Here is a 23,164-nt window from a genome sequence, read left to right as displayed (position 1 = left end):
CCATGCTGCACAGCTTAGACCTGTAATCTGTTGGTGTGATCACAAGTTTATATCGAAATGGAAAAATGTAGAGCAGTTTATACATGGCGGGAAAATTCATAGTTTTATTGGTGATAGACGAGAAGCCTTGAATATAATTATTGTAGCCAAATAGGAAAGATAACAGAATTTACGATAACATAGTAATTCAATGTTGTGAAAAATACAAACTAGAGAAGGGGGTTTAGGATTCTCTGGTGGATAACTTATGAAAAGGACTTTAGACCAGGTTCTCATGACAAAAAATTTATAGAATGGAACCAAAAAGGCATAACAGTGATTTGCAAATTGACAAAAAATGGAAATTTCTTAAATTTTGAAACTTTTGAAACAGAAATTGAATTTGACTAACCATGACCACTACAGGTTTTTGCAGATAAAAGATTACTGACAAGGAAATTAGAAATAATTCAAATTTAGATGAAGATGGAAATACTAGAACTATTGTTGAAACTTACAATTCAAAAAAACACAGAATTATATCAACGCTCTATAAAAATCTAATAAAAAATGAAAAAAAAGGGAAAAACACCATGTATATTAAAAAGAAATGGGAAAGAGTGTTGATTTTGATCGCGAGATGCTGTAGTATCGCGAGACCCAGCGAGACGAGTGTGGTGAGTCGACTTGGCGGCGCGTAAGCATTTGAACAAACATTTTCGATCTTGTTTCATTTTTCCGCCATATTAAAATATTTCCTGCTAACTAACATAACCTGTTAAGAGTATTAAGCTTCTGTCAGCCTGGAGGACCTGGAGAATTTCATTGACGAGTGTTTTAATACCTGCAACATGGTGAAGCCCAGAACCGCCACCACCACCCCCTCCGCCAAGCGTGAACGGCCTGAGGACTCTCCCGGGGCTGTGTCCTCTCCGGGCAGCGGAATGAGCGATATCCTGGATTCGATTGATAAAAAGCTCTCCAGCTTTGATGGCCACCTCAATTTGCTGGAGATCCTCCATAGAGAATTTCAAGGTCTGCGGGAGTCTCTGGAATTCAGCCAGCAGCAGGTGCGGGAGCTCGCAGCGGAGAACCAGGCCCTCAGAGAGACCGTGAAGACCCTGGGCAATGACACCGCCCGTCTCTCCGAGGAGAACCGATCCATCAAGGAAACCCTCCTGGATCTTCAGTCGAGGAGCATGAGGGACAATCTAGTGGTCGCGGGGGTTCCAGAGGAGGCAGGAGAAGACCCCGAGGCCACCGTTAGATCCTTTTTAGAGGTCCACCTGAAACTCCCCAAGGAGGAGGTGCAGAAGATCTCTTTCCACAGGGTTCACCGCCTCGGAGGAAGAAGGTCCGACCACCAGCGCCCGCGTCCTATTGTGGCTAAATTCGAACATTTCAAACAGAAGGAGTTGGTGAAGGGCCGCGGACGGGAACTGAGAGGCACGCATTACAGCGTGAATGACCAGTTCCCGGCAGAAATCCTCCGCAGAAGGAAGATCCTGTTCCCGCTGAGGAGGAAGCATCTTGCTGCTGGTTCGAGAGCGATTGTGGCCGTTGACAAACTTTACGTGGACGGCCGGCTGTTCCGGGACCCGGAGATCACCCCCTGGCTGTGCTGAAGGCTTTCAGATCCGCGCTGAGAACATCTGCGCTGCCCAGAAGAAACCCGCTAAACTTACTTCAATGAATGGAAAACCGGATCATCAATAATCCACACCTCGATCGCAGGAAAACAGTCTTTTTTTTTTCTTCGTCACCTCAGTCCCACTGATGTTTCTATTGTTGTTTTGTTGTTGTTTTCGTTTTCCCTTCTATCTCTTTTTTTCTTTCCTTTACTCTCCCCCCCCCTCTCCCCCCTCATTATATGTAAATCACTTGGAAGCAACTTATCCTCGGTAAGTATTTATTTATGCACGGAACGGGCGCGCGCACACACAAGCGCACACACGGGCGTGCACATGCGATCCCGCACACACACGCCGACATACTGCAATCACCTCACACAGGCTCTCATAGGACGCACGCGACACGCAGCTCACATAGCCAGAAAACGTTCACGCGCACAGCGCTTCTCAATGCGGGCACGCGCACACGGACTGGTACACAAGCACTACTTAGCTTTACACCTTTTCAGTCAGAGCAGTTATGAACAGTCTTAACATCGTTAGCTGGAATGTGCGTGGACTTGGCTCTGAGCCAAAGAGACTGAAAGTGTTAAATCACCTGGATGGTCTAAAAGCAGATATAGCTCTACTGCAGGAGACCCATTTATCGAATTCTTTGAATCACCTTATGTGCTGCTTACAATTTCCAGTTATATACTCTGCCAGTTACAACTCCAAACAACGAGGAGTTGCTGTTTTAATTAATAAAAATCTTAATTTTACTCATAAGGATACAGTTACTGACCCAGAAGGCAGATTTGTAATCATTAATATATCCATTCAGAATAAGGACTTTTGTATAGTGAGTATTTATGGTCCTAATGTTGACGACTCTTCCTTCTTTCACAGATTCTTCACCTCACTCTCAGTCCACTCGGACTCCACAATCATTATAGGAGGAGACTTCAACCTTGTTTTGGACCCTGAACTTGACAGACTCAGCACAGCAGCAAACCAGCGTACATGGCGATCTGCAAGTATTCTAAAGCAGTACATGAATGATCTGGGTCTCTGCGACGCGTGGCGCTCATGTCACCCAAGCACTAAAGGGTTCACCTTTTTTTCTCCAGTTCACTATTCACACTCCCGTTTAGACTATTTATTAATCAGTAACTCTCTTTTAAAAAATATTCAAAGCTCCAATATCCATCCAATTATTATCAGTGATCATGCACCAGTCTCTGTAAACATTTCTAGGGAAAAATCCACACCCTCTGGTACAACCTGGAGGTTTAATACGTCTCTGTTAAAGGACCAGGAATTTCTTGAATTCTTTAAAAAAGAGTGGGCAACCTTCTTAGACTTCAACAATACTCCAGACATCCCACCGTGCGTTCTTTGGGAAACAGCAAAGGCATGAGAGGGAAAATCATTTCTTATTCAACGCACAAAAAACGCAAAGAGAAAGCAGATTTATTAGAATTAGAAAATAAAATCAAAACCCTGGAGACTGCTTATGCTGCTTCTGCACAGGAACACATTCTGGGAGATCTGAAAAATTTAAAGCTGCGGTTAAATGACATCATTAATAAACAAACACAATTTCAAATACAAAGGCTACGACTTGAAAGATTTGAAAACTCTAATAAATCTGGCAAATTTCTGGCTAATCAGCTTAAAATTAACAGAGAAAAATCATCAACCTCTATTATGGACCAAACAGGAAATGTCACCCATGACCCGGTCAAAATTAATAACGCATTTGAAAACTTTTATAAAAACCTGTACACACCGCAGATCAATCCGTCAGAGCAAAGTATTGACTCATTTCTTAATAATGTAAACCTACCCAGGCTAAATGAGGATCAAATCACAAACTTAGATTCTCCGCTCTCGCCGTCTGAACTTCATGAAGCTCTGTTACTTATGCCCAATGGTAAAGCACCAGGGCCTGACGGCTTTCCTGCTGAGTTTTATAAAGAATTCTGGGAACAACTGGCACCAACATTTTATAAAACTGTCACATCTATTAATGAGAGCCAATCAATGCCACCTAACATGAACTCAGCCAACATAATTCTTCTTCTAAAACCAGACAAAGATCCCACTAGTCCTTCAAGCTATCGCCCTATTTCTCTAATCAATGCAGATGTAAAAATTATCTGCAAAGCACTAGCACAGAGAATAGAAAAAATCACTCCTCACATAATTCACTTCGACCACACTGGATTCATCAAAGGCAGACACTCGGATGATAATGTTCGTAGACTAGTTAATATAATAGACTTTGCCACCATTAAAAACCAGGAAATGACGGTACTAACGCTGGATGCTGAAAAAGCCTTTGACAGAGTTAATTGGAAGTTCCTTATTGCTGCCCTCCATAAGTTTGGTTTTGGAGTAGCATTCATCAATTGGATCAAAATATTATATCACAACCCCAATGCATCAGTTAGAACTAATAAACAGACTTCAAACAGGTTTTTTCTTGGAAGAGGAACCAGACAGGGCTGCCCACTCTCTCCTTCTCTTTTTGCTATATTCATTGAGCCTTTAGCTGCAGCAATAAGACAGAATGAGAGCATTATAGGAATAAAAACCAAACACAGCCATCATAAAATTAGTCTTTATGCGGATGACATATTACTGTTTTTAAGGAATTTACATTCTGTAAATGAAACAGCAATGATCATAAATGAATTCTCCTCCATATCAGACTATTCCATTAATTGGAATAAGTCTGTTTTATTACCACTCAACAGGAATATGGAACAAAGACTCACAATTCCAGTTAAAACAGGAAATATCAAATATCTGGGTATCTACTTTTCCCCTGAAGGAATTTATTTTTTGTGGTTCTCATTTCTCCTAGGTTTTTATCTTCATTTTATTTCATTGAAGGTTTTCTTTCTGGTTTACTGTGTGTGGGTTTCAGTCATTTCAATTAAAAGGGACTTCCTGATAATTGCATATGTAAAGAGGTTTCAGGAATGCAGCTCCAACCTCCAACCCCCTTCAGGAGAAAACAGTCTTTGATCTTCTAAGACCATCTGGAAGCCTTAACTGTAGATCTGACATGGACCAGAATTAAATTGTCTCCAGGATTCAATTCAATTCATGGGAACCCCCTGAAGGTGTCAACTCACATGAAAAGGACAAAGAGTTGGGACTGATTGCCTGCGGAGAAGGATCCGGGCGACTGTGCTGGAGCCCCATGGGGACACTGTTGGTGGTCGGACAGTGGTCCGTCTTTGAAATAACCCCCCTGGACGTTTGAAGCAGGAAGCTAGGACCAAATGCTGTAACTCCTAACATGGGCTGAAGGAAGTAGGCGGGCTCCTCTGTCAGCCAATCTCCAGCGACCAGAGGCGGAGATTCGGCGGCCATCTTGCTCCCGGGGGAGGATGTTCTGACCACATGCTTGTCTGAACTCAAGGAATTTTCCTGTGTCTCCAGACAAGCTGCATGTGAATTCGGAATGTAACCTCTTGCGTATTGCAGGCCTTGATTTTGGACACCCAGATCGATCTGTTTTATTTTGTTTTACTCTGTTTTTAGAAATATTGTTAGGGAATAAATTTGTTAAACTTAATCCGGCCGAATCCCGTGGTTTTCTTCTTCTCGACTTTATTGAACATGCAACAAAGGAAAGTAATCTCAAAGCGACAGATTATATTTTCCAACACCCCCAAACTATCAGAACTGGTGCAGCTAAACCACACCCCGTTACTGAAAAGCATACAGGACGATCTAACACGCTGGACCAACCTGCCTCTGTCCCTTATGGGCAAGGTAGCCACGGTTAAAATGAAAATCTTACCCAAAGTTAATTATCTCTTCTCAATGATTCCCACACAACCGCCATTAAAATGGTTCAAAACATTAGACTCATCCATATCAAGCTTTCTATGGAACAACAAACCTGCAAGAATTAGTCTAAAAACTTTAAAATCTGCAAAAAGCTGTGGAGGATTAGAACTACCTAATTTCCACAAATACTTTCTTGCAAATAGATTACAATATATCTTAAAATGGTTAAAAAATAATCCAGAAACCAACTCATGGTTAGACTTGGAACAGGTGTTATGTGGAAAGATCAACCTGTCACAGCTACCATTTATTAGCCAAACAGTTAAAAAACAGGATTGTTTCAAAAGCATTAATATAAATGCCACCTTAACAGCCTGGTGGGAATTTCTCAAAATATCAAAATCATCAATTCAACCGTGCAAAATGACACCCATCTGGAACAACCCGGACATCCTTATTAACAAAAAAATGATTCACTTCCCAGCTTGGCAAGCAGGGGGCATAAAACAACTAGAGCACGTAATTATTGATAGAAGATTCATAACCCCCCAGGAACTTCAAGACAAACATGGAATAAATAACTTCTTGGAATATCAGCAACTTAAATCAATTATTACTAAAAAGTATAAAATTAAAGACGACGATTTAAAGCTACCAGATGTAGTTACCACTCTGATTAATTTTTCAATGAATAGAACTCTCTCCAAAATATACAAACTTTTATGTAATTTAGATAACAATATTGCCCTTCCAACAAAAAAATGGGATGCAGATTTGAGCATCAGCACAGATGAAAGCTTCTGGTCAGAACTTTGTCTAAACACCTTTAAACTGACAAATAGTCCAAATCTGCAGCTAATCCATCTCAAAACTCTTCACAGAATTTACTACACTGGACAGAGGATGTTCAAGATGGGTCTCAGTAACTCAGACATTTGCGAGCACTGTGATAATAATCTACCCGACAGCTACATGCACGCACTGTGGTTCTGCACTCCTGTCCAGGCTCTCTGGCAGCAGGTATGTGCCGATTTATCAGTCTGGCTTAAGGTTTCAATCACTGCCTCACCGTCATTTTGTGTGCTTGGTGACATGAGTGCCATCGATATAGAAGAAGGATTAGCATCTATCATTTTCATAACTCTTTGTATTGCCAAAAAAACTATTTTAATAAATTGGAAAAACAAGAAAAATATAAACATAAGTCAACACAGAAATCTGCTGTTTGATCATATCAGCTTGGAAAAAATGTCAGCCCAAAGCTCAAGTAACTTTGAAAGAATTCAGTCTCTCTGGTCTCCTGTGGTTGACTCCATGACTTAGGGGGTGGAGGGCTTGGTCGTCGCTGCTCCTTGCCCTTCTGCCGTGGTTTGGGGTGGGGGTCGGGGCTTCCGGTGCCTGGCGGGGGCGGTGGGGGGCTCCGTTGGTCGGGGGGTCGGGTCCGGTGCCTGGGTGGGGCGGGCTGGGGCGCTGCGTGGTCCTCTGGGCTTGGGTGTGGGGGTGCGTGGTGGGGGGGTGGGGTGGTGGTCTGGCTTGGCTTGGGGGGGTGGTCCCTTTGCCTGTGCTGGGGGGGTTGGCGGGGGGCCCTGCTCGGGTGGGGGGGGCCCAGCGGCGCCGGATGGGCTGCCCATCTGCACCTGGGGCTGGGATCGGCCCTTCCCTGGCTCTGGGACGGGACGGGACAACCCTCTCGGGGCCCCCGGTCGCTCTGGGTGTCACCCGCTTCGGCTGCGGGGTCTGGGGTGGGGTGGGGTGGGGGGCTTGTCGGCCCTGTCCTGTGGGGGGGCGTTCTGGGGGGGAGGGGGGGCCCATTATTAGTACGGGTCGGGGGGGCTAGCGGGTCGGGGTCTCCGCTGAGGCAATCAGTGGTTGCCTCGGCCGGTTGGCCTCCTCGGTCCCGTGGAGGCCTGAACAGAGCTCTTCTAGGGCCGGCGTCTGGGGGTGGGGGCCTGGGCTTGCTCCGGGGGGGGGCGACGCTTTCTGGCTCCTCTCTCTCTGTGTGGGGTGGGTGGTGCCGGGCCTGGGGTGTCGGCGCCTCCGGGGGTGGGCCCCTGGGCTGGGTGGCCCTGGCCCCTTTGCTGGGGGTGGGCTGGGGGACGGCTGTTTGACCACCGGGGGACAGTCTACCAGCTGTCCCCAACTTACCCCCTTCCTTATATAACCTCATATTAGGGTGAGGGGGTGGGGGGTCTAGCCTGGGATGCGCCTTGGGGGGGGGCTACTTGGGAGTGGCCCCCCTCCTATGGTTGCCGTATGGAGTGGGCCCCCCCTCTTTCGGTTTTATTTGCACCTTAGACATGTAGGGTCCTTGGTAGGGGGGGGTGCTTGGACATCACTGCAAGCAAGCAGCAGATGTCCTCCTGGCACCCTACCCGCCAATTTTAACCGCACCTTAGACATTTAGGGCCCCTTGGTGTGGAGGGTGAGGGGACATCACTGTGAGTAATCAGGAGATGTCCCCTTAGTGCCCTACTCGCCAATTTTAACTGCACCCCCCTTAGTACACCCCCCCCTCCCCCTTCAATATATACATTCAAACATAAACACACACACATGCACACAAACACCCTCTCAAACACCCATACACGCACACGCATTTTACAAGGAAGGTGGGACCTGGGTCCATCTGTCCCCTACCCCTTCCCTGGTGGGGGGTGCGGGCCCCTTGGCGATGGCGGCCGTGTCCCTTGGGTGCCGGCTCCCTGGGCCCGGCGGTGCTCTCTCCGCACGGTGGGGGGGTTCATATTACACCTGAGCCGGGGGTGTTCGTGTCCCTGGGGGGTGGGTCCTGGTCCTTGCCCCTGGGCGCTGGGCCCCGCCAAACTTCCAACATGGCCGAGCCTGGTCGGGCCATATTTATAACATCCCTTGTGGGCCGCCCTTTTTTCCCCGGGGTTCCCCCCTCCTGGGCGGGGGCGGCGGGCCCCTGCCTTGCTCCTACCTGGACCAACCGTGGGCCGGGTGGGTGGCTGCCTGGAGTGCGGAGCGAGTCTCCCTTGGGGGGTCCTGGCTCGTACCTGGGGTCGGGGCGGGGGGATGCCCGGAACTCCTGGGTGGTGGTGGGGTGCTCGTCTGGGGCTGTGGGCGTCCCTCTCCGGTGGGGCCCTGCGTTGGGCTCTTCCGGCGCGGCGGGGGGCTGCTTTCCTGGCTGGGCTGGGGCGGCGCTCTCTTTCCCTCTGCGCCTCCCTGCTCTCTGGCTCTGGGGGCCTCGCGGCGGTCCTGCTGGCCCTGGCCTGGGTGGCGGTCTTGGTCGCCCGGGGGGCGGTTGTTCCCTGCCTGTTCCCGTGTGGCGTTGGGGGAATTCCGGCTGCCGCTGCTGCTGCGGCGGGGGTATGGGTGTGGGGGTGGCTGGGCGCTCCTCCTCCTTCTTTTCACATTCCACCATCCATTTTAGAAGAACATAAACACTCACCTGAGCACAGGTGTTAGCTCACCTTTGCACTAATAGTTTGCATGATTGAATGAATGAAAGATTTCACACTAGTTGGTTTAAAGGCATAGGTATGCGTTCGTGAACACTATCTGTTTTGTGTGCATGTTGACATGTGGACATTTTTGCGGCTAGCAGGTGTGTTGATAATATTTGAGTGTGTGTGAACAGGCCCCGCCCTTTTTGTACTACATTTGAACCGTACCGTAACGATAAACAACCAGTAAACCTGTCTGCTCTATGCTGCTTCATGGTCTTACCCACCTTCCCCTCCTATTATCACCCTCCTACCCCCCCTCTCTCTAACGTCCCTCTCTCTTCTTCCCCTCTTTCCTTTTCCGTCCGGTCCAACACCAAAGATTTTCAAACATGATTGAAATTAATAAAGTTTGGCCTCAATTACAAAAGGGGTTTATTCAGACATACCTTTGGTTTGTCTGAAGATGAATAACCCCTCTTGTTAAAATAAAATATGTCCAACACAAGAGGCCCTCAGCTCTCATCTGTTTGCCTAGCTGTTGGACAGGACAAGTTAAAAAAAAAAATAAATAAATAAAATAAATGGGAAAGGGAACTGGATATAAATATGTCAGATGATGACTGGCTTCAAATTTGGCAAACACAGAATACATCCACTTCATCAGAAATACGTAGACTAGATTGTTGGAAAAAATCACAAAGAAGCACACTTCGGTGCCCCAGCTATGTTGCAGAAAATGTGGAGACATAAACGTAGATCATTCCCATATTTTTTGGTCTTGCCCCAAAGCTAGTCCCTTTTGAAAGAATATTCACCAGATTATAACCAAGGTCCTGGGCTACAATATACCAAGAGATGCTTATTTCTGTATCTGGGCAATATATCAGAAAATGTACTCAAAAATGACAGATATTTAGTCAAATATTTCCTATAGCCACCGGCAAGAAAACAATCACAGGACAATGGTACAAAACAGAATTGGGTAACACTTTATAATAAGATTCCTTAACAAGCTTTGTTAACGCATTAATAAGCATTATAATAGAAATTTTAGGGTGTTAGTAAGACATTTATTAGTACAATAAGTCTAATAAGGTTTATTAAAGTACTTAGTTAACACATTTACAAGCATTATTATTAGGATGTTTTTAAGATGCTAATGATTCATTTATTGACATTATAGATGCCTAACAAATCTGTCAGTGTTAATAAGCTTAATAACATTTATTAACAACCTTTGTTAACAAATTAAGAAGTATTATTTTTGTTTGGGGTTCTAGTAAGACATTTATTAGCATTATAGATGTCTCATACTAACCTTAGTGTTAATATGCTTAATAGGTTTGATTAGCTAACTTCACTTCCATTAGCTAACTTCCATTATCAATGTGCAAGATGCTAGTAAGATATTTATTAGCATTATAGATGTCTTGCAAATACCTGATAGTGTTAATAAGATTCATTAATATCTAAAGTCAGACTATTGTCTTCAAAGTCCACATTACTAAACTGCTTATGAGCTTAACAAACGTATTAACTAACTTTGTTAGCAGTTTATTGAATGTTTTGCAGCACCTCAACTAAAGTGTGACCAAAGTCCACATTACTAAACTGCTTATAAGCTTAACAAACGTATTAACTAACTTTGTTAGCAGTTTATTGAATGTTTTGCAGCACCTCAACTAAAGTGTGACCAAAGTCCACATTACTAAACTGCTTATAAGCTTAACAAACGTATTAACTAACTTTGTTAGCAGTTTATTGAATGTTTTGCAGCACCTCAACTAAAGTGTGACCAAAGTCCACATTACTAAACTGCTTATAAGCTTAACAAACGTATTAACTAACTTTGTTAGCAGTTTATTGAATGTCTTGCAGCACCTCAACTAAGGTGTCGGATGTTTTTACCACAAACAACCACAAAGCATAAAGCTTGTAAAAAGAACTTTATATATAACATGGCAACTGAAATATTAAAAAAAAGATTCTGTAACAATAAAAACAATCTACACATTTTCAAACATGCTGTAATATAAACTAAATGAAATCACTTTCAAACTTTAAATAAAGAACATTATAACAAGTGAGAAAAACTTAAACCTTTTCTGAACTCTTCGAAACTAACAGATGTTTACAAACAACTTTTCAAAACCTGCCCTTGCCTATGGGCAGTAACTGCCCATTAGCTTTTAGTTGTTTGATTTTTTCTCCAATTTCTGAATTGACTTTTATTTCTTCGATGCAAGACTTGATGAAATCACTCAGCTTGTCATTGGGCAAGTGACAGTTTTTTAGCTCTGAGAATTTGTTTTGGTCTGCGATGGCAAGTTCTGCAACTGGAGCGTTGTTGACTATTGTGTTTCGGTCCACCCCCACTTTTTGGAAAGCTCCGGACATGGTGAGTCCTTTTTTAAACGCCTTTAAAACTTTGGTGTACCTCTCCACAATGTCATCTGGATCACGAGCTGAAACATAAAAAAGGCAATTTTTAATAGTTATGCAAAACATTCATTCATTCTTTTGTTATTGTTTTTTATTTGTATCCGGTTTTTCTAAATCATCTAAAAAATAAGCTAGACAGACCCCCCTACCAAAGACTACTTATCATAACATTTTTCTTTTCTTGAATATGAAATATTATCTAAAATAATTTTTTGTGGTTTTCCCACTCTCTTTCAATGTTATATCAAAATGTGCCTGAAGTGTTTGGTTTACTATTAAACTGATGCATGTCTGAACATTTTCCAATTTCTCCAGGCCACAAAACTATTTGTACCACTAAAATGGCAAGTTGCACATTGTTTTGCCTAATGTACACGAAAGAGTAATCCACAACTCAAGTCGGCCACACCCACAACCTTTTGCTGGCAAAAGTTCAGAGGTTTTTGTGTTAAAGTTAAACTGATGACTAATTCTTTTAAAAAAAGGGCTAAAGTCTGCATACCCAACATAATTATGCATCAAATACATAATAAAGAGAATTAATTTCACTTTGTGTTGTTGCCTTTCTGTTAAGGAACAGAAAATTGCAAATATTTTACAAAGAAGCGAAAAACTTCTTGTATTTTTTAAAAAGTTCAATATTTGTAATTACCTCTCTTGACATCTCTGTAAGCTTTGTTGTGTGTCTTTTCCCCAGCCCTGTCTGTTTTCTTGTGTTTTTTCATTATTTTTGTTTTCTTCTTCTTGTTCTTCTTCTTCCTTTTCTTCTTCTTTGTAGTTTCGTCAGAAGAAGAATAGTCAGATGAAGAATCAAATGATGAGTCACTCGATATCGAAGTACTGCTTGACTCTGAAGAACTTGACTGCATGTGAGGTGTTTTGTCCCGTTTCCCACGCAGTGCAACAACACTTGATGATGGCTGAGGAGGCTGTTGTGCTGCAAAACAAATATATTGATGTAACAATTGAACACATTTGTTATTTTTAATATTTTACTATCCCAAAGAGAAATCACAACAATGCCAGTACAATCAAGTGTTGCTTAGACATACTTAGCTGTTCTTTTAGTAAGTCTCTTTCTGTTGAAAGCTCTTCAATAACTTCCTGCTGACTCAGCAGTTTTTGCTTCAGCAGCTGTATCTCTTGCTGCTGTTTTTTTAATGAAAGCTGTGCAGTTGGTGACATTGTACCTTGATCTGTGTCAGAAGAATAGCAAACTGTTATTTAAAATGTATATCAATGATTGTAGCAAGCCATTTATTATGAACATTTTTTACTTGACAGAAAAATAAAGTCCTCTTAATTTGGTGCAATGTCAGGAGTGGAAAAAACGACTTTATTTTACTATTTTAAGTTCATCATATCTCTAAAAAGTAAACTTAATGACTATGTAACTAACAAACCTTTTATACACGAATGAGGCTTCTCTGAAGCTCCATGCAAGAGGTGACTGACCCCCCCCCCCCCCCCCCAGCTGTTGCCTGCACGCGCCAGGACTCCTTTCCTTTTTTCGCGGAAGTACTCAAGCATGAATTAGATATCGCAACTCCTGATTTTTGCATCTGAAGTTAGAAGGATGACCTTGTTTGAGAATTTACGTGAATGTGTGAAACTTGGGGAAAGACTAAGAGTTGAAAAAAAAAAGTTAAGTAACTTACCAGGTTCACTACTAGCATGGTCCATTTGCTTCCTTTTTCTTTTCTTCTGTTCCGGGTTGGTTAACTCCGTTCTTACTCTAGAGCGAGTATTAATTATGCTGCTGCTTTTAGCATGTGGCAAAGACATGGTGGCTAGTTAAAGAAGATGTAGCACCCCAAACTCTAACGGCGACCTTATCACTCTGCGCATGCGCAAAAGGACCTTACATCTACCAAAGCAGTGACCGATCAGAGGGTTCAATAAAGGTTATTTAAAAAAAATACAGATCAGAGTACCAAACTGTAGAACTCTGAAAATTGCGCAAGCGCACTATGTTAATGTGAACTGCCAACAGGTTAGTAAAGTTTAATTTCACTGCATGTTTCCTAGAGCTCTTACGGTAGTGGCGATACGTTGACGTTGATTTGATCAGCAAGTGCAGGCATTTTGGAGGGAGAAGCCAGAAAATTTAAATCAGTTGTAAAATTCTTGAAAGAAAAAAATGACATTGGTAAAAAAATTACGGAAGCTAATTTTTGAGGGCAGATCCAAAAGAAAAACCCTTAAACTAATTAAATGGATGCAGAAAAACAAGCTTCTAAGGCAGAAAATGAAATGCAGCATCTGCTTAAGGAGAATGAAGTTGAAGAAATGGAAGACCAAAGATCATTACACTTGGTAAGTTAGGTTCTTCTTGAAATGCAATCAATGAGAACTATAGTTATTACAAATTAACAAAAATGTGATTATGATGAATACCGATTTTTTGTGTATATTTTTTTATTCTGCAGGACATGTCAGCGGGCCGCACATAGAGGAAGAAACAGTGTAAAGTCCATAAGATACAAGTCTCTGTTCCAGCGTTCTAAAATATCCCTTTTTGACTGGATGCAGTTCATATTTAGGTATGTAGTCTATCATGTGACTCTCTACTCTGCATATACACCATTCACAAGGTGGTACTGTATACCTACAACTAGTGGCTATGTACTTGTAATTTTCCTTTCGGCCAGTTAGATCTCACTTGTAATCTATAGCAATTTAAATACAATTATTTTGTTTAAGCTGTACAGCTTCACTGTTGTTAAACTCAGAGGAAAAAAAAGCAACAGATACCATGGTTATTTGTATCCACCATAGCATATTTCATGGAAGACTTACTTCTGAAGTCTGTATAACCGCATAAAAAAACAAAAACTGGAGGGAAAAAGAAAATCGTATTTCCAGACGTGCTCAACGTGATGACATATGTATCTCTGTTTCACAACTAGCACCTGGTAAAGATAAAAACTTAAATTATTTGACAGATCAAAATTATTTAAGTACATTTTACATATAAATCTAACTGTTTTACTTTCACTTTGACAGTGCATTACTTTTGAAAGTTGGACAAATTTACCAAGAAATGAAACTTGTCTAAGCCTATGCTATGTAAAATAATAAAATAAGCATCACAATGCTGGTTAGAGCTAAATTTGTTGAAATTTTATAGGTTAAACTTAGTTTTAATCCGATTTGCTTCTCGAGGATTCACATGGTTTTGGCCCTTATTACATCTTGATGTGGCTTAGTATGGAGCCTTTCAAGGGCCATTAAGTAAAAATTTCATAGTTACTTTTTTTTTCAATGAATTTATTGATTTATTGTAGCTTGATTTGATACCATTTTATCCCGTGTTTCTTTACTCGGGGCATGAGTTGAGAAAAATTGTTTTGTCTGTCCTTAGGTTTTCCCAAGGTTTGCGTCTACGACAGATAGACATGATAGAGGATGACATCGCAGCAAGTTCAGCCACACTCACCAAGATGGCAAAAAAAATACGTGAGGTCTGCACAACGGCCGTGGAACGAATGAGATTAAGAAATGGACAAATCATTGGTGGACAACATGAATTTGTTGTCATTGATGAGAGTCACTTCAGACATAAAAGAAAGGTAAAGGCAATGCATTATTTAATGTGTAATTAAGTGTGTGTGTCAGTCAAACTTGTTAACTTACCATATTGTTTCAAAAGTTTCAAAAATGTTGAATTTGGATCAATTTGAGCAGTGTCCTTATATCCCCTGAGCATATTCCATGGATCACAGAACACTATCTTAATCTTTTAATAATAAGTGAGCAATAAAAATTAGGACTAACAATTCCTTATTGAGTAAATCTGTGCATATACTGAATATCTCAATATTTATTCCTGAATAGTTAGTTATGTTCTGTTTTTCTTTTTAAAAAAATCATAAGCCAGGCATTTGTATAAACCGTACTTAAATTATTTTTTTCCTTCTCTATTCATTCAAACAGTATGGAAGAGGAAGACTGTCAGGAGCATGGAAGAGGAAGAAATGGGTTTTTGGCATGCTGGGAGTTCGTGGCCAGAGGAGTGGAAAGCCAGTTCTGCGACTTGTTGAAAAAAGAAGTCGCACAGAACTTGTGCCTCTAATTGCACACCATGTAAAACCTGGATCTACTATCATTAGTGATGAATGGCGAGCATACCGTGTGCTCCAAGCACTTGGATACAAACACTACACTGTCAATCACAGTCAGACATACGTAGATGCACACACTGGTGCTCACACACAACACCTTGAAAGGGCATGGCGGACATACAAAGAAAAAGTATGGAGGCTTCGAGGAAATCGAACCGAAAACCTTTTACAAGAGCACCTGTGTGTGATTGAGTGGAACGAGTGGCTAGCTAAAAAACACAGTAATGGCATCCTTGGAAGGTTACTTCATGATATAAAAAAAAAGTACAAGTGATTCACTGATTTACTTCAGTTAGACTTAAAAATTGATTGTCAAAACAATCTGGCTTTATTTCTCGATGCCTTATTTATTTACCGTAGTTTGAAATTGTGACTGAATTCATTTTTATATTTCTTTTACAGAAAGATTTTTGTATGTTTAGTCTGTTTTAATGTTATAAAGTTCTTTTTACAAGCTTTATGCTTTGTGGTTGTTTGTGGTAAAAACATCCGACACCTTAGTTGAGGTGCTGCAAAACATTCAATAAACTGCTAACAAAGTTAGTTAATACGTTTGTTAAGCTTATAAGCAGTTTAGTAATGTGGACTTTGGTCACACTTTAGTTGAGGTGCTGCAAAACATTCAATAAACTGCTAACAAAGTTAGTTAATACGTTTGTTAAGCTTATAAGCAGTTTAGTAATGTGGACTTTGGTCACACTTTAGTTGAGGTGCTGCAAAACATTCAATAAACTGCTAACAAAGTTAGTTAATACGTTTGTTAAGCTTATAAGCAGTTTAGTAATGTGGACTTTGGTCACACTTTAGTTGAGGTGCTGCAAAACATTCAATAAACTGCTAACAAAGTTAGTTAATACGTTTGTTAAGCTCTTAAGCAGTTTAGTAATGTGGACTTTGAAGACAATAGTCTGACTTTAGATATTAATGAATCTTATTAACACTATCAGGTATTTGCAAGACATCTATAATGCTAATAAATATCTTACTAGCATCTTGCACATTGATAATGGAAGTTAGCTAATGGAAGTGAAGTTAGCTAATCAAACCTATTAAGCATATTAACACTAAGGTTAGTATGAGACATCTATAATGCTAATAAATGTCTTACTAGAACCCCAAACAAAAATAATACTTCTTAATTTGTTAACAAAGGTTGTTAATAAATGTTATTAAGCTTATTAACACTGACAGATTTGTTAGGCATCTATAATGTCAATAAATGAATCATTAGCATCTTAAAAACATCCTAATAATAATGCTTGTAAATGTGTTAACTAAGTACTTTAATAAACCTTATTAGACTTATTGTACTAATAAATGTCTTACTAACACCCTAAAATTTCTATTATAATGCTTATTAATGCGTTAACAAAGCTTGTTAAGGAATCTTATTATAAAGTGTTACCCAGAATTGCCAACACAGCAGAAATGGGAAAAAAGTAGGGGAGGAAATACATTTGATGTTGGTCAAAAAAGATGAAAGAAAATGACTAACAAAAATAATGTCATTATAAGGACTTGGATAATGTTAAAAAAAACCTATAGAGCCAAGGCAACCCAAGGCATTTCTATTTTTTTGTTTTGTTTGTTCTTTGTTTTGCTGTGTAATCCTATTTTTATTGTTCCTTCTGCTTTTTCTAGTATTTTTTAACTGTATGTTTGAAAAGAAAGTAAGGAAAATAAAGAAATACAGGGTCTTTAACCATATAAAAGATTTTAATCAACAATAACTTGGTTGAACTATTGAGAAACATTGAACATAGGTGGACATACTGTGAAGGAATTTGTTTTATTATTATCATTGTTTAAATGTATTTCTTTAAATGTTAACTTAGATTGACCTTTTTACCTCTTCTGAAAACAGTTGTGTGTTTGTTCATCTGCTTCTCATCCCAGCAAGGAAGAGAGGGGGGTTTACGACACACTTTGAAGTTAGAATCCACCAAATGGGTCATTATACAACACCCCCTAATGAACTTTTTCTCTTTGTCCTGAAACTGTTACCTCCTTCTTGTGTTCTTAATAAAAGGTGCACAGGGAGAGGCAGACCTTTGAGAAGAGCAGCGTGTTGGTTGTCTTCTGTCACACTGGCTTCTTCTCCCTCGTGCATGAGAAACTTGATTCTTGCTGTGGTCTATTATTTCTAATTGTGTTTTTCTTTAATGTTTAGATGCATTTATCTGACATTCTTTGGTCCTTCGAGCCGGATGACAACATATCTGCGTCCTTGGGGGGAGGACCATGCCGATTGAAGTCTGTCGACAGCCCGTGAGACTAGGTCTGCGGAGGAAAGTCCGTCGTAGTGAATTCTACGCCGGCCAATCGACTGGTCTGATCCCTGGGTCCGGATTGACGTTATCCGTGAACCAGTCAGACCACAGCAACAAGGCAAGTAAAGCGCTTTTACAGGGGTTCGAGTCCCCGAAGTGGCCCAGAATTCTGAGGGACAGGTTCAAGTCCTGTTGCCTAAAACACGTGTGGGTTTAAAGTCCCGGAAAAGTCCAGAATTCTGTATAAAGGTGTAGGTTCGAGTCCTGCAGCCTAAAACGCGTTAGAGGGTTCAAGTCCCTAAAAGGCCTATTAAAATTTAAAAATAAATAAAAATAAAAAGTTTTCTTTGGTGTGAATGTGTGTGCCTGTGTGAAAGGAGTGAACTTGTTCGAAACAGTGAGCAGCTGGAAACCTTGCGGTGTTAACACAAGGCTGCTTGTTGAAATAGAACAAGATTTCATCTCATTTGGCTTTAGGTGAAAGGAACCCAGAGTCTAAAACGTGTTTTGCTCCTGGGAGGACCCTAAACGTGTGACCGGATCAGACAATAGGTCTGACCTAGAAGCTTGTTGCACGGGGAGTGAAATTCGGTCCTGAGAGGCATTCTCTGTTGGTTCTGATCACACTCTGTGACTAACGTAAATAATAAAAAAATAAAAAAAACAAAAAAAACAAATGGGGAATTCAAATAGAAAAGTAGAATTAACAGGGGATTCAAAATACATGGAAAGAGCTCATCCAGGCTCAACTACGTTCTTGAGAAAATGGGATAAAAACTACAATTTTAAGGGGAATCTTGGAGTACAGGCATGTACTGAATTAGTTCAAAGGTTACAAATTAAAAACAAAATAAAAAATAAAAAAGAAACAAAAAGTAGTGAAGAATTAATTTGTGCTAAACTGTGGTTAAATGAAGCAACAAAAAGAAAGAATGGCATTCAGAAAAGTAAAACTAGGGAAGCATGTCTGATTGCTAAAAAAGAGGATGATGAATCAGTTGTGATAAGACCAAGACCCCTGCAGCAGGCTGCAGCTGAGCTGCAGGGTGAGCAGGGACGTGATGAAGAAGGGGGGGAAGAGAATCCAGCTGTTTTCTCACCCCCTCCCTATGAGGGGCCAACTGCTCCTTCCTTGACGGGTCTTTACCCACCACTGACTGATTTAAATAAACCAGAAAAAGAAAAAATGACGTTAAGAGGAATAGGGAAAAAACTTGAATGGAGTAAAACTATGCGGGTTGGTTTGGAAGAAGCTGGAGGGTCATCTGAACTTGCTGAGACATTTCCAATGATTGAAGTGCCCAATCCTAGAGCTGGAGAAGATGGCCAGAGACCTACACTTCTTGTGTTTAGGACCTGGACAGTGGAGGATGTTAAGAAGGCAGTAGAGGGAGTTATCTCTCACAGGGAAAATCCACAGGATTTTCATGAGCAAATGATGGAAGTTCAGAGAGCTTATCATCTGAATGGCATTGAATGTCAGCAAGCATGGATGACTGCTATGAAAGCAGACTGGGCAAAAGTAAAGGGAAATTGGAATCCTATGAATGATGACGATCCACCCAGACCTCTTCCACATAACAGTCAAGAGTTAATTCAAAGTCTTACACTTTTAGGACAAAGAATTAGAGAAGCCTTTCCAATGAGACCTGACTATGGAAAGATTGGTCAAACTAAACAAAAAGATGGAGAGTTAGTGTCTGATTTTAGAGTCAGATTTGAAGAAGTTTTTAAAGCTAACAGTGGACTCAGAGATGATGATAATGATGATGGTGCCTATAGACAGCAGCTGAAACAAGCCTTACTGCAAGCTATGAGACCAGAGATTGCAGACTGGATAAGGAAGCATTACATTGATCTACCTACAGGAGCACTACAACAGTTTATGAATTTTGCTGTTCATGCAGAAAAGGTGATGGTGAATAAGAAGAAAGTTAGAAATCAAAGTGTAGATACATTTTGGCAGGAGGAAAGTAGTGATGTGTTTTTTGGAAGGAACATGAACAGAGGAAGAAATCGTGGACGTGGCCAAGGGCGTGGTCGTGGAAAAGGAAATTTTAAAGGAAGTTTTAGAGGAAGGTTTAGAGAAAGTAGCAACAGAGGGTCAGAGCAGGTTGATGATGGATGTTGGATTTGTGGACAGAGAGATCATTGGTTGAGAGATTGTCCCGAAAGAAAGAAATCAGATTGACTAGATGGTAGAAGTAATGTCAAGATTAACAATGAATCTGAACCAGAAATTCAACCAATTTGTGATGAATTTTTAGATCTCACTGAAGTTTGTCTTATGGAAAAGCCAGAAATAACTCTTTATGTTCAGGGACAACCGTTTGTTTTTCTTTGTGACTCAGGGGCTTGTAGAACTGTGATAAAAAGTCATTACAATGATTTTCCTAAGTCAAATAAAACAATACAAATGAGATCTGCAGATGGTCAAATTGAAACTAAACATTTGAGTAAACCAGTTTGTTTTGAAAATCCTGACACTAATGAAACAACAAGCATTCCTGTGGTTTTAGCACCAAACTGTCCTTTTAATCTTTTAGGGAGAGATGTCATGATAAGATTAAAGTTAGGAATTTACCCCACCAGAGAAGGGGGGATGCAAGCACGACGTTGCCCAGATACAGACATCTGTGTGCTAGAAGGCAGAGGTGAACCATACTATTATTGGACTTTAGATCTACCGAAAACTGATCTTGGACAGACTGCAAAAAACTTAATGGAAAAAGCAAAAGCCAGAGTGTCACCCCATGCAGATTTTATGTCTCCAGAAAATCTGTATGTCATGTTAAGATGCAAAAAGTCTCCTGGCCCTGACAGGAGATATGATGAAGCAGTGAGTAAACTAGGTTTTCAAAAATGTACAATAAATGATTTTTATTGGAAAGATGAAACTAGTTTCTGTACTGTGACAGTTACACCAGAAGCAAAAAATTTAATGTATACAGAAAGAGTGACAAGTTGGAAACAAATGGCAGATGCAGTTCCATTTATTTCTTGTACTAAAGCTTCACGAGAAAAATGTGAAGAAATGAAAGAACATGTGCAGGAAGTGACTTATACTTTGAACTGGCAGACTGATCCGGAAACTGGGATTTCTACCAATCCTGAAACTAAGTTTAAAAAGATTGCATTAAACTGGGTAGTGATTACACAGGCTAATGTGCATCTGACTGACAGAAGAAGCTGAGTGAAAATTATGTTGACAGAGGAAGAGGAAGATTCTCTTAAAGATCTTCCACAGTCACTTTGGACTAAAGGGCCAGCAGATGTAGGGTTAATTAAAGGTTGCCCACCAGTGGTCATTAGAGGGAAGACAGAATATACTCCACGGAAAAAACAATATCCTTTAAAGGATGATGCAAAAGAGGGAATAAGGCCTGTGATAGATGAACTGTACAAAGCAGGAGTGTTAGTACAGTGCCCAGAGTCACCTTGTAACACACCAATTTTCCCAGTTAAAAAGGCTCCTCCTTCTACATCTTGGAGGATGGTTCAAGATCTGAGACCAGTAAATGATGCAGTTGTACAAAGAGCACCTAATGTACCAGATCCACACACTTTGTTAAATACCTTAGATCCAAGAGCAGAATGGTTTTCAGTAATCGATCTAAGTAATGCATTTTTTTCAGTCCCCTTACACCCAGATAGTCAATATTGGTTTGCATTTACTTTTGAAGGAAAGAAGTACACTTATACAAGACTACCTCAGGGCTATGCAGAAAGTCCTACCATTTTTTCTGATGCTATTTCAAACTGTTTAGCGGGATTTGAGCCACCTATGAAAAGTCAAATCATAACTTATGTAGATGACATTCTCATAGCATCAACCTCACAGGAGTTTTGTAAAAAAGACACCATAGCTTTATTGACTTATTTGGCAGAGACTGGAAACAAAGTAAACAAAGATAAATTACAGCTATGGACCCCACAAGTTAAATATTTAGGCCATACTTTAACATCTCAGGGTAGAAAATTAAATGAAGACAGAAAAGTGGCGATTTTATCAGCACCACAACTCTTAACAAAGAAACAAATGATGTCATTTTTAGGGTTATGTAATTACTGTCGCATGTGGATTCCAAACTATGCTGAAATAGCAGCCCCACTACAAGAATTGATTTATGAAGCACCTATGGCAGCTTATGATAAAATTAAATGGACAGAACAAGGTGTAAAAGCATTTTGTGAATTAAAACAAGCATTAGCCAGAACAACAGTGTTAGCTCTTCCAGATTACAGTAAACCTTTCAGTCAAACTGTAGACTGTAGAGATGGATTTATGACATCTGTTTTGTTACAAAAATATGGAGATAAACAGAGACCTGTGGCATTTTATTCTTCAAAATTAGATCCTGTAGCAAGAGCAACACCTCCTTGTGTTCAAGCAGTGATAGCAGCAGCAATGGCAGTGGAAAGCTCAGCTGAAGTAGTGCTTTTCCACAAGCTTACTCTGTATGTGCCGCATGCAGTTTCAGTTTTACTATTACAAACTAAAATGACATTTTTATCACCAGCAAGACACTTATCATGTTTAGCTACATTAGTTTCACAGCCTCACCTGACTGTTGAAAGGTGTACTACATTGAATCCAGCTACGCTGATGCCTACACCAGAAGATGGAGAACCTCACAATTGCTTACAAGAAACAACTTTAGTTTACAAGCCGAGACCAGACTTATCAGATGTACCACTAACTGAGGGGGAAATAGTTTTTGTTGATGGGTCAGCAAAGAAAGATGAAACAGGCAGAAACAAAGTGGGTTTTGCTGTTGTAACTCAAGATAAGGTTTTGAAGGCAGGACCCCTGCCTGGAAATTACTCAGCACAATCAGCAGAGTTGACAGCCTTAACTGAAGCATGCAAACTGTTTAAAGATAAGCCAGTTACGATCTATACTGATAGCCAATATGCGTTTGCTACAGTGCATTTGTTTTGTCAACAGTGGAAGAACAGAGGGTTTAAAACGTCAACAGGAAAACCAGTAACGCATGTAGACTTACTGAAAGAATTATTGACTGCTGTAATGTTACCATCTAAAGTGGCAATATGTAAATGCGAGGGACACACACGAAAAACAGATGATATTTCTAAAGGAAATGCCTTTGCAGATGCAACAGCAAAGCAAGCTGCAACAAAAGATGTAGAAATATGCACAAATGTGACTGCAGATGCAACCGCTGATGTTTTAAAGGAAATGCAACACAGTGCACCGAAACAAGAAAAAGATTTATGGTTGAAAAAGGGAGCAAAGTTGGAACAAGGTCTTTATGTCAGCACAGAAGGTAAACCTATTTTACCAAAATCCATGTACAAATGGGCAGCAATTTTGAGTCATGGGCCTTGCCATGTCTCAACAGGGGGTATGATGAACTTATTAGAGAAATATTATACAACTATGGTACACTGGGGTTCTGTCCTCTTTCCTTTTTTACTTCTACCCTTCCTCTCCTCTATTCTTGATCATAATTTATCATTTAGTTCTCCATGCCTCTGTTTGGTGCAGTGCGATTCAT

At 40.7% G+C, this 23,164-nt stretch overlaps 3 protein-coding genes across 3 annotated transcripts; 2 read left to right on the top strand and 1 right to left on the bottom strand.

Moving 5' to 3' along the window:
• Positions 1-10,273: 10,273 nt before the first annotated feature.
• LOC105358482 (coiled-coil domain-containing protein 106-like) lies at positions 10,274-13,390 on the bottom strand. Its single transcript, XM_023957670.1, has 4 exons — positions 12,910-13,390; positions 12,304-12,447; positions 11,904-12,188; positions 10,274-11,274 (listed from the first exon to the last, which is right to left on the bottom strand). The coding sequence occupies exons 1-4, from the start codon at positions 13,034-13,036 to the stop codon at positions 10,955-10,957; spliced, it is 876 nt and encodes a 291-aa protein (XP_023813438.1). The 5' UTR covers positions 13,037-13,390; the 3' UTR covers positions 10,274-10,954.
• On the top strand, positions 13,364-16,234 carry LOC111947773. The gene is made up of 4 exons (XM_023957668.1): positions 13,364-13,567; positions 13,681-13,794; positions 14,616-14,823; positions 15,188-16,234. The coding sequence occupies exons 1-4, from the start codon at positions 13,392-13,394 to the stop codon at positions 15,647-15,649; spliced, it is 960 nt and encodes a 319-aa protein (XP_023813436.1). The 5' UTR covers positions 13,364-13,391; the 3' UTR covers positions 15,650-16,234.
• A 2,464-nt stretch (positions 16,235-18,698) lies between these two features.
• LOC111947772 lies at positions 18,699-22,458 on the top strand. Its single transcript, XM_023957667.1, has 2 exons — positions 18,699-19,923; positions 22,351-22,458. Exon 1 carries the CDS (start codon positions 18,832-18,834, stop codon positions 19,834-19,836), a length of 1,005 nt encoding a protein of 334 aa, XP_023813435.1. The 5' UTR covers positions 18,699-18,831; the 3' UTR covers positions 19,837-19,923; positions 22,351-22,458.
• The last annotated feature ends 706 nt before the right edge of the window (positions 22,459-23,164 follow it).

This window comes from Oryzias latipes, chromosome 8 (assembly GCF_002234675.1).
Source record: "Oryzias latipes chromosome 8, ASM223467v1".
In the NCBI taxonomy this organism is placed as follows: domain Eukaryota; kingdom Metazoa; phylum Chordata; class Actinopteri; order Beloniformes; family Adrianichthyidae; genus Oryzias; species Oryzias latipes.
The sequence above is the reverse complement of the archived record's forward strand: the minus strand, read 5'-3'. Positions and strand labels throughout refer to the sequence as shown.

Excerpts from the sequence above, each read along its gene's own strand:
- LOC111947773 (XM_023957668.1), top strand. The coding sequence starts at position 13,392 with ATGACATTGGTAAAAAAATTACGGAAGCTAATTTTTGAGGGCAGATCC. Across the intron at positions 13,795-14,615 it reads TGGATGCAGTTCATATTTAG|GTTTTCCCAAGGTTTGCGTC; the intron begins GTATGTAGTCTA and ends GTCTGTCCTTAG. Across the intron at positions 14,824-15,187 it reads ACTTCAGACATAAAAGAAAG|TATGGAAGAGGAAGACTGTC; the intron begins GTAAAGGCAATG and ends TCATTCAAACAG.
- LOC111947772 (XM_023957667.1), top strand. The coding sequence starts at position 18,832 with ATGACGTTAAGAGGAATAGGGAAAAAACTTGAATGGAGTAAAACTATG.
- LOC105358482 (XM_023957670.1), bottom strand. The coding sequence starts at position 13,036 with ATGTCTTTGCCACATGCTAAAAGCAGCAGCATAATTAATACTCGCTCT. Across the intron at positions 12,448-12,909 it reads CCATGCTAGTAGTGAACCTG|ATCAAGGTACAATGTCACCA; the intron begins GTAAGTTACTTA and ends CTTCTGACACAG. Across the intron at positions 11,275-11,903 it reads TTACAGAGATGTCAAGAGAG|CTCGTGATCCAGATGACATT; the intron begins GTAATTACAAAT and ends TTTATGTTTCAG.